General features: G+C 43.3%; 1 protein-coding gene across 1 annotated transcript in view; it reads left to right on the top strand.

Moving 5' to 3' along the window:
* Nucleotides 1-11,212, top strand: part of mymk (myomaker, myoblast fusion factor) — a 39,550-nt gene extending 28,338 nt beyond the window's left edge. The window contains exons 4-5 of the mRNA XM_020533759.2: nucleotides 751-867; nucleotides 11,029-11,212. Of these exons, the coding sequence (XP_020389348.1) occupies nucleotides 751-867; nucleotides 11,029-11,172 (261 nt within the window). The 3' untranslated portion in view covers nucleotides 11,173-11,212. The remainder of the gene's footprint in view (nucleotides 1-750; nucleotides 868-11,028) is intronic.
* Nucleotides 11,213-12,146: the final 934 nt, after the last annotated feature.

The raw sequence follows: 12,146 nt of genomic DNA, 5'->3' as shown, positions 1-12,146 counted from the left end.
CACTGAATTAACCCTTCCAGGTTTCTTTGCCAGCACATTCCAAACCCACAACCTCTTCCTCCTTGAAGGAGAAGGGCAGTAGATGCTTGGAAAAGCCACCAGCTGCAAGTTTCCCTTCAAGCCAGACACCATCCTGATTTGGAACTATATTGCTATTCCTTCCCTGTTCCTGGGTCAAAATCTTGGAGCTCCCTTCATAACAGTATTGTGGCTGTCTCTACACCTCAAGAACTGCAGCAGTTTAAGAGATAGCTCACTACCATTGTCTCCAGGGTAAATAGGTAATAAATGCTTCCTTAGTCCACGATGTCTACATCCTGTAAACTAATAAAACAAATGTAGTCAAAACAATTAGCACAGATGTACTCAAGGGGAATCTGGATAAGCTTGGGGAAAAACGGATTGGAGATTATGCTGACAGGGATAGTTGAGGAAGAATGGGAGGGAGCGCAAGTGCAGAATAAATGGCAACACAGCACGGTTATACTCAATGTGTTACTTCTGCGCTATATTGTATGTAATTCTTACTTTCCTTACTCATGATCCTTAACCCACCTAGGTTGCAGAGTGTACTGTGGTCACCGGTCTGGAAAGTATAGTCAATGAAATGCATATACAATGCAGGACAAATTATACGTTCGAGTGTGAAAATCGGGAGATATATTGTAATTGTTCAATAGAAAGTTGTTGCTATAAGGGATAATATTTAAGTATGAACAATATTGCTGAATACTGCTTTTAATTTTACAGTTAAAGAAAATGAAAGACAAAAAAGGCCTTTACCCTGATAAGAGCATCTACACACAACAGATTGGCCCTGGCTTCTGCTTTGGGGCACTTGCCTTGATGTTACGATTCTTCTTTGAGGTACAGTTGTGTCATTGTTATTTATATATTTGTCATCTTACAACAATGTTGGAAAAACATCTCTTCTCTCTGAAAGATTTCAGAGGTATCTTTTACTTATGTTACTTAGATTTCATTACTGTTACCTTTCGAGTGATACAATCTCACAATATCTCATGTATTATTTGTTTCTAACAAACTAATAATTCCACCAAAAAAGGTATCTTTTTTCCAAACGGAAAGGCAGGGGTGGCAAATTGATTATGTCACTTGACAAGTAATCCAGCGGCGTCGGCTAATGCTCTCGAGACATGGGTTTGAATCCCTCTTGGTAGATGGTGAAATTTGTAATCAGTTAGTTAATTAATGGTTATCATGAAACCATTACTGATTATTGTAAAAACCGTCTGATTCATTTTGGTCCTTTGGAGAAGGAAATCTGTTCTCCTTAACTGGTTTGATCCTCATGTAACTCCGGACCCTCTCTTGAATCTTAAAGTACCATCAGAAATGGTCTAACAAGCCACTCAATTGTATCAAATTGCTGCAAAATCTAAGGAATAAAAGCTGGCAGACCACCCAGAATCAGCCAGGAATCAGAAGTAACACAGACAAGTCCAACACTGTGAACACTGCAAAGCCCTCCTTCATAACATCTGGGGGCTTGTGCCAAAATGGAGAGAGCTGTCTCACAGACTAGACAAGCAACAAAAACAGAAATTGCTGGAGAAACTCAGTAGGACTGGCAGCCTCTGTTGAAAGAAAACAGAGTTAATGTTTGAGTCCAGTGACTCTTCATCAGAAATGTTGTAGCTGGTAAAAATTCTTATTTATGCTGAAGCCAAAGTTGAGGAGTTGGAAGGGTGGAGAGGAGAGCGAATAGGTGGAGACAGAACCCAGATAGAAAGAGAGATATGAAAGTGGTAGGTAAACAAGGAGACAATCGAAAGCAGGCCAGGACAGAAGAAAAGCTGAATAAGAGTGAGAAAATGGATTAGCTGTGCTGAATGCACCCATATAATTTGACAATGGGTCTAGGAGTGTGTGGGACTGTGTGACTATGCCAAAAGCAACCCATGTTATAACAGCACTGGGTGTGGGGTGGGTAAAAAAGAAACATGAAAGCATGGAATCAGGCTGTAAAATTATTGAACTCAATGTTGATTCCTAGAGGCTGCAGGGTCCCCACGTGGAAAATGGGATGTTGTTCTTCAAGCTCATGCTGAAGGTCGCTGGAGCATTAGTGTGCTGAGACAAAAATGTTGGTGAGGAAACGTGGTGTTGAAGTGGCAAGCTCACTGGAAGAGGAGGCTCCACAAATAGCCCCATCCTAAGACTGGGGAGCCTAGCAGCGCGAAAGACAAGACTAAAGCATTTGCAGCCATTTTCCATGATCAGTACTGATAAATGGTCCATCTCAGCCTCCTCCTGAGTTCCCAGCATCACGAATGTTAGTGTTTGTGCGATCAGATTCATGTTACATTTTGCAAAGAAACTGCTGAAGACCATGGATACTGCAAACGCAATGGGCACTGACAACATTCTGACATTAGTATTGAAGACTTGTGCTCCAGAACTATCCGCACCTCCAGGCAAGGTGTTCCAGTGCAACCACAACACTGGCATCTATCTGACAATGTCAAAAATTGTCCAGGTATGTGCTGTAGCCAAAAAGCAGACACATTCATACCAGCCTATTGCTGCCCTATCAGTTTAAACTCAATCATCAAAGAGGCAAGTAACGTTTGTGGTGCACAAATGCCAGGAAATGACCACCTTCAGAAAGAGAGAATCTAGCCATCACCACTTTTTTTAATGGCATTACCAGTATCAACATTGTTAGGGCTATCATTGACCATGACCTGAACCAGCCATTTAAATGCTAGGCTCCGCAATCTTAGGATAGGGATATTTGTGGAGCCTCCTCTTCCAGTGAGCTGTCTCCAACACATAGATCATAATTGACAAACTGATTGCAGAGTCTCTAACAGTCAAGCTCACTGGCTGCCCACATGTCCTCACTGCTTGTAGGTCAGAGGCTCAGAATTTTATGGTGAATAACTCAGCTCTTGTCTCACTGATGCCTGTCCACCATCTACAAGGGAAAAGTCAGGAGAGTCATGGAATACTTCCCACTTTCCTGAATGGGTTCAGTTCTAACAACACACAAAAAAGATGCATGAAATGTCGGCTTCTTCTTGAAGGGGAAATTCCTCTATCAGTGAGCTTATTTTTAGGGCAAAATAGTGTCCTTTATTTTTCTTTTTTCCCCGCCAGATCCTCATATGTATATTTTATATGTATTGTGAGACAGAATAAGGTCTGCATTATCTATTTTTCTGTTTTTCTTAATTAACCTATATTTCTTTGAGTCTGCATTACAAAGGGCTCAAGTGATGAATTCCAGATAGACAAGCCATTGCCTGTTACCAAGGGAACTCATACTCAATGAGCTCCATGAGGAGATTAGTTAGAGATTCCCCTTGGGCCTGCAGGGGTTATCATATCCCATCCCCTCCAAATCTGAGGGGTCCCCCTCATTCCTGTGATGATGGGTCACTTATGTCACTTTGCCTATGATCCCATTCCTGGCTTTCTGGTCAGTGAGTATAAATAGGTGAACGTCTTTGACATGAAGCTTTTTGAAGAGCCACCGTAGGGAGTGTGTTCTCAGTCACCATCTCTTGCTGAGCTTCTGCCGCCTCTGTCTTCATCTCTGAGTCTGAGACCTCATAGTCCTCAGGACTGGCTCTCAATTTTTTAGTAGGCGGAATTTCCCATTTGCAAGTTGGTGAAAAGGATGCCAATGGTGTCTTCTCTGTCGAAACAATTGTCCCCATGGAGGATTCCAGCCAACTGAGGTGGTTGATCTGTTTATATGCTATGTTCTCCCTGGTTTTAACCATGTAAGATACTGGTCCTGTTCTGGTTTAAACTCTTCATCTGGCCTATGCTCATCATGGCCCCATTTTTTTTGGGTTTCTTATCTTAATTTCACCCTTGCTGCCCAAGTTTGGGAAAGTCAAGTTCAGCCTAGTCCAAAGGTGTCACCCCATCAGTAGTTCTACCGGGGCTATCCCTGTCATCATATGAGGAGTTGAAGAGGAAATGTATAAGCTTCATCTCCAAAGAACCTGTAGTCTGCTTTCTCATGCTACTTTTGAATACCTGGACTGCCCGCTCAGCCAGACTGTTTGAGGAGTGGTAGGGTGCTGTACCATTGTCTCTTACTCCATTTGTCTTCATAAAAGTCTGAAACCCCACTGGTAAATGGGGTCCCATTGTCTGTTATGCGGACCTTGGGTAAACCAGGCATACTTAACGGACTGGTGGGGATTTTCTACAATGTTGTAAGAGGTAATAGAGGCCATTCAATGCAAGACCATCCATTTTGAATGGAGTCATAGAGTCAGAGAGATGTACAGCATGGAAACAGACCCTTCGGTCCAACTCATCTATGCCAACCGGATATCCTAAATTAATCTAGTCCCATTTGCCAGTATTTGGCCCACATTCCTCTAAACCCTTTCATTCATGCACCCATCCAAATGCCTGTTAAATGTTGTAGTTGTACCAGCCTCCACCACTTCCTCAGGCAGCTCATTCCATACACGCACCACCCTCTGCACGAAAAAGTTCCCCCTTAGGATACTTTTAAATCTTTCCCCTCTCACTTTAAACCTATGCCCTCTAATTTTAAACTCCCCTACTGTGGGAAAAAGCCTTTGGCAATTCACCCTATCCATGCCCCTCATGATTTTATAAACCACTATAAGGTCACCCCTCAACCTCCGATGCTCCAGGGAAAATAGCCACAGCCTATTCAGCCTCTCCTTACAGCTCAAACCCTCCAACCCTGGCAACATCTTTTCTTCACCCTTTCAAGTTTCACAACATTTTTCCTACAGCAGGAAGATGAGAATTGAATGCAGTATTCCAATAGTGGCCTAACCAATGTCCTGTACAGCTGCAACATCACCTCCCGACTCCTATACTCAATGCACTGACCATTAAAGGCAACTGTACCAAATGCTTTCTTCACTACCCTGTCTACCTGTGACTCCACCTTCTGTGGAACTGTGAACGTCCATCCCAAGGTCTCTTTGTTCAGCAACACTCTGCAGGACCCTACCATTAAGTGTATAAGTACTGCCCCGATTTGCCTTACCAAAATGCATGACCTCACATTTATGTAAATTAAACTCCGTCTGCCACTCATCGGCCCATCTGATCAAGATCCCATTGTACTCTGAGATAACCATTTTTGCTGTCCACTACACCACCAATTTTGCAAACTCATCTGCAAATTTACTAACCATTCCTCCTATATTCAAATCCAAATCGTTTATATTAATGACAAAAAGCAAAGGACCCAGCACTGATCTTTGCAGCACACTGCTGGTCACAGGCCTCCAGTCCAAAAAAGAAATCTCCACCAACATCCTCTGTCTCAGACCTTCAAGTCAATTTTGTGTCCAAATGGCTAGCTCTCCCTGGATACCATGTGATCTAACCTTGCTAACCAGTACTTGCACTCAGAGTCTCCCAGGCCATTCCCATGAATGCAACAAAGTTGTTTGTGGGGTCTTCTGGTTTTCCACATTTTGCACCAATTGATCATGTTTTCAATATCAATGTCTACGTCAGGAGACCAAACATAGCTATTTGTGAGCATTTTCAGTTTAGAAATTACTGGGCGACCATATTTTCAGATCTCGAGCTTCAACTCTTCATAGGATAGATTTATGGTCCAGCATTTAGGATGATATGATGCAGCCAATGTAGGGTCCTTTTGGGTCCATGCCTGGATTCACTTGGCAGATAATGGTGTAGTGTCCATGAAGTTCAAAGTTGTGATGACAATATCCATCTTCAGAAATGAAGGTAGGCTGGTGGATAGTGGCAGACGGCTCAAGGAATCTGCATTGGTTATATGCTCCCTGCAGAATGCTCCAAGGTAAATTCACAGGCACCTAATTGCAGCAACCAGTGTTGGATCCAAACTGATGTGATGGCAGGAATCACTTTGTCTTCCTTGTAGAGGCCCAGCGGAAGTTTATGATCAGTTACTGTGGTGAAATGCTGACCATTGATATACTCATGGGACTTTTTCACCGTGAATACCATGGCCAAATCTTCTTTCTCAATCTGGGCATACTTCCTTTCTGCCTCCACCAAGAGTTGTGATGCATATGCAATTGGACATTCTGATCCATTCTTGCAACAGTGTGATAATACCGCCCCTATCTCAAAGGGGAGGCATTGCAGGTTACAATGAGTGGTCTCTGGAAGTAGTAATGGGCTAATATATTTCTTGATGGTGATTGTTGTTTGATGTTTGCAAAGGCTTTGCCTTGTGGTATTTATCACAATGATTTCTGATCTTTTTACCAGGTTATGCAGGGTTGCCAGCAGGACCGACACTTCCGCCATCTGCAATCCGACCCCACCACCAAAGACATCTTTCCCTCCCCACCCTTATCTGCTTTCCGGAGGGACCACTGTCTCCGTGACTCTCTTGTCCGCTCCACACTCCCCTCCAGCTCCACCACACCCGGCACTTCTCCCTGCAACCGCAGGAAGTGCTATGCCTGCCCCCATACCTCCTCCCTCACCCCCATCCCAGGCCCCAAGAAGACTTTCCACATCAAGCAGATGTTCACCTGCACATCTGCCAATGTGATATACTGCATCCGCTGTACCCGGTGTGGCTTCCTCTACATCGGGGAAACCAAGCGGAGGCTCGGGGACTGCTTTGCAGAACACCTACGCTCGGTTCGCAATAAACAACTGCACCTCCCAGTCGCGAACCATTTCAACTCCCCCTCCCATTCCTCAGACGACATGTCCATCCTGGGCCTCCTGCAGTGCCACAACGATGCCACCCGAAGGTTGCAGGAACAGCAACTCATATTCCGCTTGGGAACCCTGCAGCCCAATGGTATCAATGTGGATTTCACAAGCTTCAAAATCTCCCCTCCTCCTACCGCATCCCAAAACCAGTCCAGCTCGTCCCCGCCTCCCTAACCTGTTCTTCCTCCTACCTATCCCCTCCTCCCACCTCAAGCCGCACCTCCATCTCCTACCGACTAACCTCATCCCGCCCCCTTGACCTGTCCATCCTCCCTGGACTGACCTATCCCCTCCCTAACTCCCCACCTACACTCACCTTTACTGGCCCCATCCCCGCCTCTTCGACCTGTTTGTTTCCTCTCCACCTATCCTCTCCTCTATCCATCTTCTATCCGCCTCCCACTCTCTCCCTATTTATTTCAGAACCCCCTTCCCCTCCCCCTTTTCTGATGAAGGGTCTAGGCCCGAAACGTCAGCCTTTCTGCTCCTCTGATGCTGCTTGGCCTGCTGTGTTCATCCAGCCCTGCACCTTGTTGTCTCGGATTCTCCAGCATCTGCAGTTCCTACTATCTCTTGCCAGCAGGATTGTCAGGTTCAGAATGAATTTCCCATGGTAATTTATGAGACCTAGAAGACATTTCAATTCTATTACATTCCTTGGAATTGCAGCCCTTTTTATGGCCTTTACCTTCTTTTCGACAGGGCGTAATCTGTCCTTGTCAGCCATGTACCTGGAACATATATTTATCCCTTTTTAGCCCGACACCAGCTGCAGAAAAATGCTGCAAAACCTCCTCCACATTCTCCAAATATGCCTTTGCAGCAGCTCCTAAGATTAAAACATTATCAAATAGACTGCCATTCTGGGCACCCTTTGGAGGATGTTCTCCATCACCCTTTCAAAGCACAAGCTGAAACACCCCAAAAGGCAGCAAGTGTACTCATACTGTCATTTGTGACTATTTATAGGGATGACGTTCTTGGATGTCATCTAGTTGGAGGTCGGTGTGGCTTATATTCAATTTGGAAACTATGTAGTCCCGAGCCAGTTTTGCACACAGGTATTCTATGCATGGCACAGGGTATCTGACAAAGCAAGAAGGTCTGTTGACCCTCAACTTATAATACCCCACAGAGACAGACTGAATTGTCAAATTTTAAAACTGGGACTTACTGGCATGGCCCATTCAGCAAATTACATTGTGTGTATGATGCTACATTCCTCTAGATGTTCTAATTTGGCCTCTACTTTGGTGCATAGGGCATAGGGGACTAACCGTGCCCTGAAGCATTTAGGCTGGGCCTCTGGGTCTACATACATCTTGGTCGTGGCACCTACTATCTTCCCAAGGCTTCTTGGAACATTTCGGAATACTTCCCAATTACTTAATATACATTGTCAGTATCCATTTTAAACATCTGTTGCCAATCGAGGCAGATTTTCTGTAGCAAGTCCCTTCCCAAAAGGTTGGGACCTAGCCGTTGTATCACCATTAAGGGGAATCGGACAGTCTGTTGGCCATGTGTAACTGGGGCTGCAGTAATGTCAGTAATACATAAAGGCTCCCCAGTGTATGGGGTCAATCTAACCTTGGTGTCTCACAGACATAAAAGCAAGATGCCCCAATAGAATTTCCTAAACGTTTTCTCTCCAACAATACTTACAGCAGCATCTGTCTCTACTTCCACATCTAGGGGTAGCCATTTACCTGAAGTTTTATCTTATTTGGGTCCAGTTTGGCAGCAGTGATACAATTTATCTGTATCAATTCCTCACTCTTGGGCTGATTTATTTGCAAAACCCTTTGTTGAGGTGGCTTCACCCATTGGCCTGGTTGGTTTGCATTTCACCCATATCAGTAACCTTGTCTGGGGCAAATTCTATGAGTGCAAGTGTGGCTTGGATGTTCTCGTTCCTCACTGTATTGTGCAGAAGCTTCTGTCCACTTCTGGAACCTTGTGGCTTCTGACACTAAACAGCCTTCCTTGGCAACAAACAGGAGCTGCGAGTATTATACACTGGGGACTTCACTCTATGGAATGGGGATCGCCCAAGTTTAAGGACAGTACTGTCTATGGGCCTCTGAAACTCTTCAGCCCCTTTTTCCATGTTTTCATGGGAAAAGGCCAGTTCTTCATCTGATTCAGTCAGTAGCTTCATTTGAGTGGCAATATTATTAATTCCACAAGATAATCAATCGCTTAACATTTCCTAAAGTGCTGACCCCAACCTAGTGTTCCTCCACTTTCCTCAGTCTCATTAAGAATTCACTAACTGGCTGCCCAGGAAGTCTATTTGCCATGTTAAACCTGTACTGCTAGAATATAATGAATGATTTAGGGTCATAGTGATCTACTACCATATCTGTCATTCATCAAAAAATTTTGACTCCAGGGCTGCTGGGAGGATTAAAGTATTTCTGTTGCTGAAAATTGGAGTCCCTTAAACAGTCAGGAGAATGACTTTTGTTCGTGATCTCCTTCTGTCTGTCTGCCTGAAGAAAATATCTCATTGTTTCAGCGTACGGGGCCAATCCTCCACACTGCATCAATAGGTTCCAGTTTTTGAAACAGCAGCAATTTTAATATTTCCTGTCATGATCTTGCTGCATTCAATGAAAGGCAAGGCTGTCCAAAACTTTTCATGGCTTTTATTGCCAGTGTAATAACTCAGGCAGTCGGTTGGGAAAGGAACATCGCTTATTATTGTCGCTTATTATTGAATACTCAAATAGAGCCGCTACTCGTGCCTAGTCCCAGCCCAAGACAGTTTTGTAAACCAGCTTTATTTTCTTTCTACATACAGAATTGCTCTTATATACAACTGAACATTTCTTTCTTGCCATCACCAAACCACTGTGACATTTTTTTTCTTTGTAGCTGCTAACTACACCACCAGTAAATCAACCTTGTAGCTAATTGGATATTTACATGCAAAACCCATTAAGGGAAAACAAATTATCAAAGGTGAGGAAGAGGTGAGGAGAATGGGAAGGGGCTAAATCAAAAAGGAGTTTGATGGGGAGATTAAGCACTGTATCCAGGGTGGCCACCTCTTTCTAAAGGCATCAAGAGTATTGGTGGACATTGCTTGCTTCCTCTCCAAGGTCACCTAAGCATGAATGTAGCCACAGAAGAAGGGCAGACAGTCAGCAGAAACAACCCCCTCCACAGCCCACTGCCCACACCTGTAAAAGCCATTTGGTCAGGCCCAGGAGTAGACCAATGAGGAGGTCCTCTGACTTGCCCACATCCCTCCTCACCAGAACTGCAAAGATCAGGAGCATGGTACTGATGTGCAACCAAAAGCAAAACAAAAGATTTTTTAAATAACTAAAAAGAGGGTGCATTCGCCCAGAACCAACATATCCATGATCCACAGACTCCACGGCAATATAGACAGTTGGGCTGGGAGTCTGTGAATTGCTGCAATTGAGGTTGTGTGGGAGTGCTGCATGCACCCTCCTGTACCTCCAGGTCCCTGATGGAAAATGGGAGAGCTCCAGTACAGACTGTTTTTATTCATTTTTATCCTGAAGCACTATCGCATACGACCAAATATTTTTTCTCCCCATCACCAAATCGTTGAATTTTTTTTGGCTTTTAACTATTAACCACCACCCATAAATCTTCCATGTAGCCAATTGGATATTTACACACAAAACAAATCATCAGAAGGCGAGGAGGAGGTAGGGACAGGGGGAGGGGACTAAATCAAAATGGAGTTGCAGACTTGCTTTATACTTCTTTAATACCTGAAAGTGCTATCTCACACAGAGACTTCAGTTACATGGAAAGAGTGGAGGAGCTAGTGCTGTTCTTCTTGGCTCAGAGCAGGTTAAGAGAAGATTTGGGAGAAGTATTCAAGATCAAGAACAGACTTCCTACAATAAACAAGGAGAAATTGTCTCCAGTGGCAGAAATGTCAGTAACTAGAACACTTGATACCCAGTGATTGACAGGAGAAACAGAGATGACATCAGGAGAATTTTACCCAGTGAATTGAAAGTACACACCTTGAAAGGGTGATGGAAGTTGATTCAGTGCTAACTTTCAAAAGAAATTGTATAAATGCCTGGCAATGGGGAAAGAGGGACACAGTGTAAAGTAATTCAAAAGCTCTTTCGAATGACTAGACAGGCATGATAGACCAAAAGATTTCATTCTGTGTTGCATCATGATTCTATGAAAGGCACCATTATTAATACATTGAGCAAAATATTTGATATTTGAAAATATTTGAGCAAATTATTCACTTATGATTTGCATGTAAAATTCAGAAATGATCATGGGGTAATTTATGCAGGTTCATTGTTTTTCTGTTCATAGGATTGGGATTACAGTTATGTACATAGCTTCTACCACTGCAGTCTGGCAGCCTCCTTTATCTTACTTCTCCCAAAGATCAACCCTCAAGCAGGAAATGGAGGAAATCCAGTAAAATTAAGTTGTTGCACACTCTGCTGTGTCTGAAAGAGATAATGACTGAGACTATTAATCCAGAAACTCAGCTAATGTTCTGGGGACCCGGGTTCAAATCCTGCCTTGGCAGATGGTGGAATTTGAATTCAATAAAAAAAATTTGCAATTAAGCATCTGCTGACCACGAAACCATTATCAATTGTTGTTAAAAACCCATCTGGCTCACTAATGTCCTACAGTGAAGGAAATCTGCCTTCTTCACCTGGTCTGGCTTATGTGAGACTCCAGACCCACAGCAATGTGGTTGACTCAACTGCCCTCTGAAATGGCCTAGCAAGTAACTCAGTAGTATCAATCACTACAAAGTCTAAACGAAGAAGTGAAACTGGACGGACCACCTGGCATCGATCTAGGCACCAGAAAAGACAAAAACAGCAGTGTGTGAGCTGCAGTGGTTCAAGAAGGAAGCTCACCACCACCTTTTCAAGAACAACCAGAGACGATTGAATAAACAAAAAGATGCTTTATCTGTCTTTGGTCCTAGTGGTATATTTCTGCATTGCATCAATGAAATAATCATTCCTTATGCCATGAAATTGTAAATGCACTACATGATATGAAAAAGAAGGGGTGTATATCATATCTCCAACCAGATTTGATAAGTTCAGAAATACCTTTTGATGTATTAGCTGTTAGGTAAGAATATAAATTGTATGAAGCAAAACATAGCTGCTGGCTGACTGTATCATTCAAATAAATGATAATTAAAGAAAAGCTAAAGCAAATTTAAAAATGGATGAGAGTTTCAGCTAAGTTCTTGATTTTTCAAAAAGGTTTTAAATGTTTGATTTTTTTTATCTTGCTCAAGTTTATGTTCAATTCAAAATCTGTGGGTAAGGGAGAGTAGTTTTTTGATATATAAGGTGCTTTTAAGAGCTTTTTAGGCTTAATGTCATTGAGGACATTCAAGATACGGAGTGTGATGGTTAGTAGATTTAGAGAGGTGGTGACACAGAGGATCAGGC

Source organism: Rhincodon typus, chromosome 28 (assembly GCF_021869965.1).
Source record: "Rhincodon typus isolate 14 chromosome 28, sRhiTyp1.1, whole genome shotgun sequence".
NCBI classification, from domain to species: Eukaryota; Metazoa; Chordata; class Chondrichthyes; order Orectolobiformes; family Rhincodontidae; genus Rhincodon; species Rhincodon typus.
This window is presented reverse-complemented; position numbering and strand designations above follow the sequence as displayed.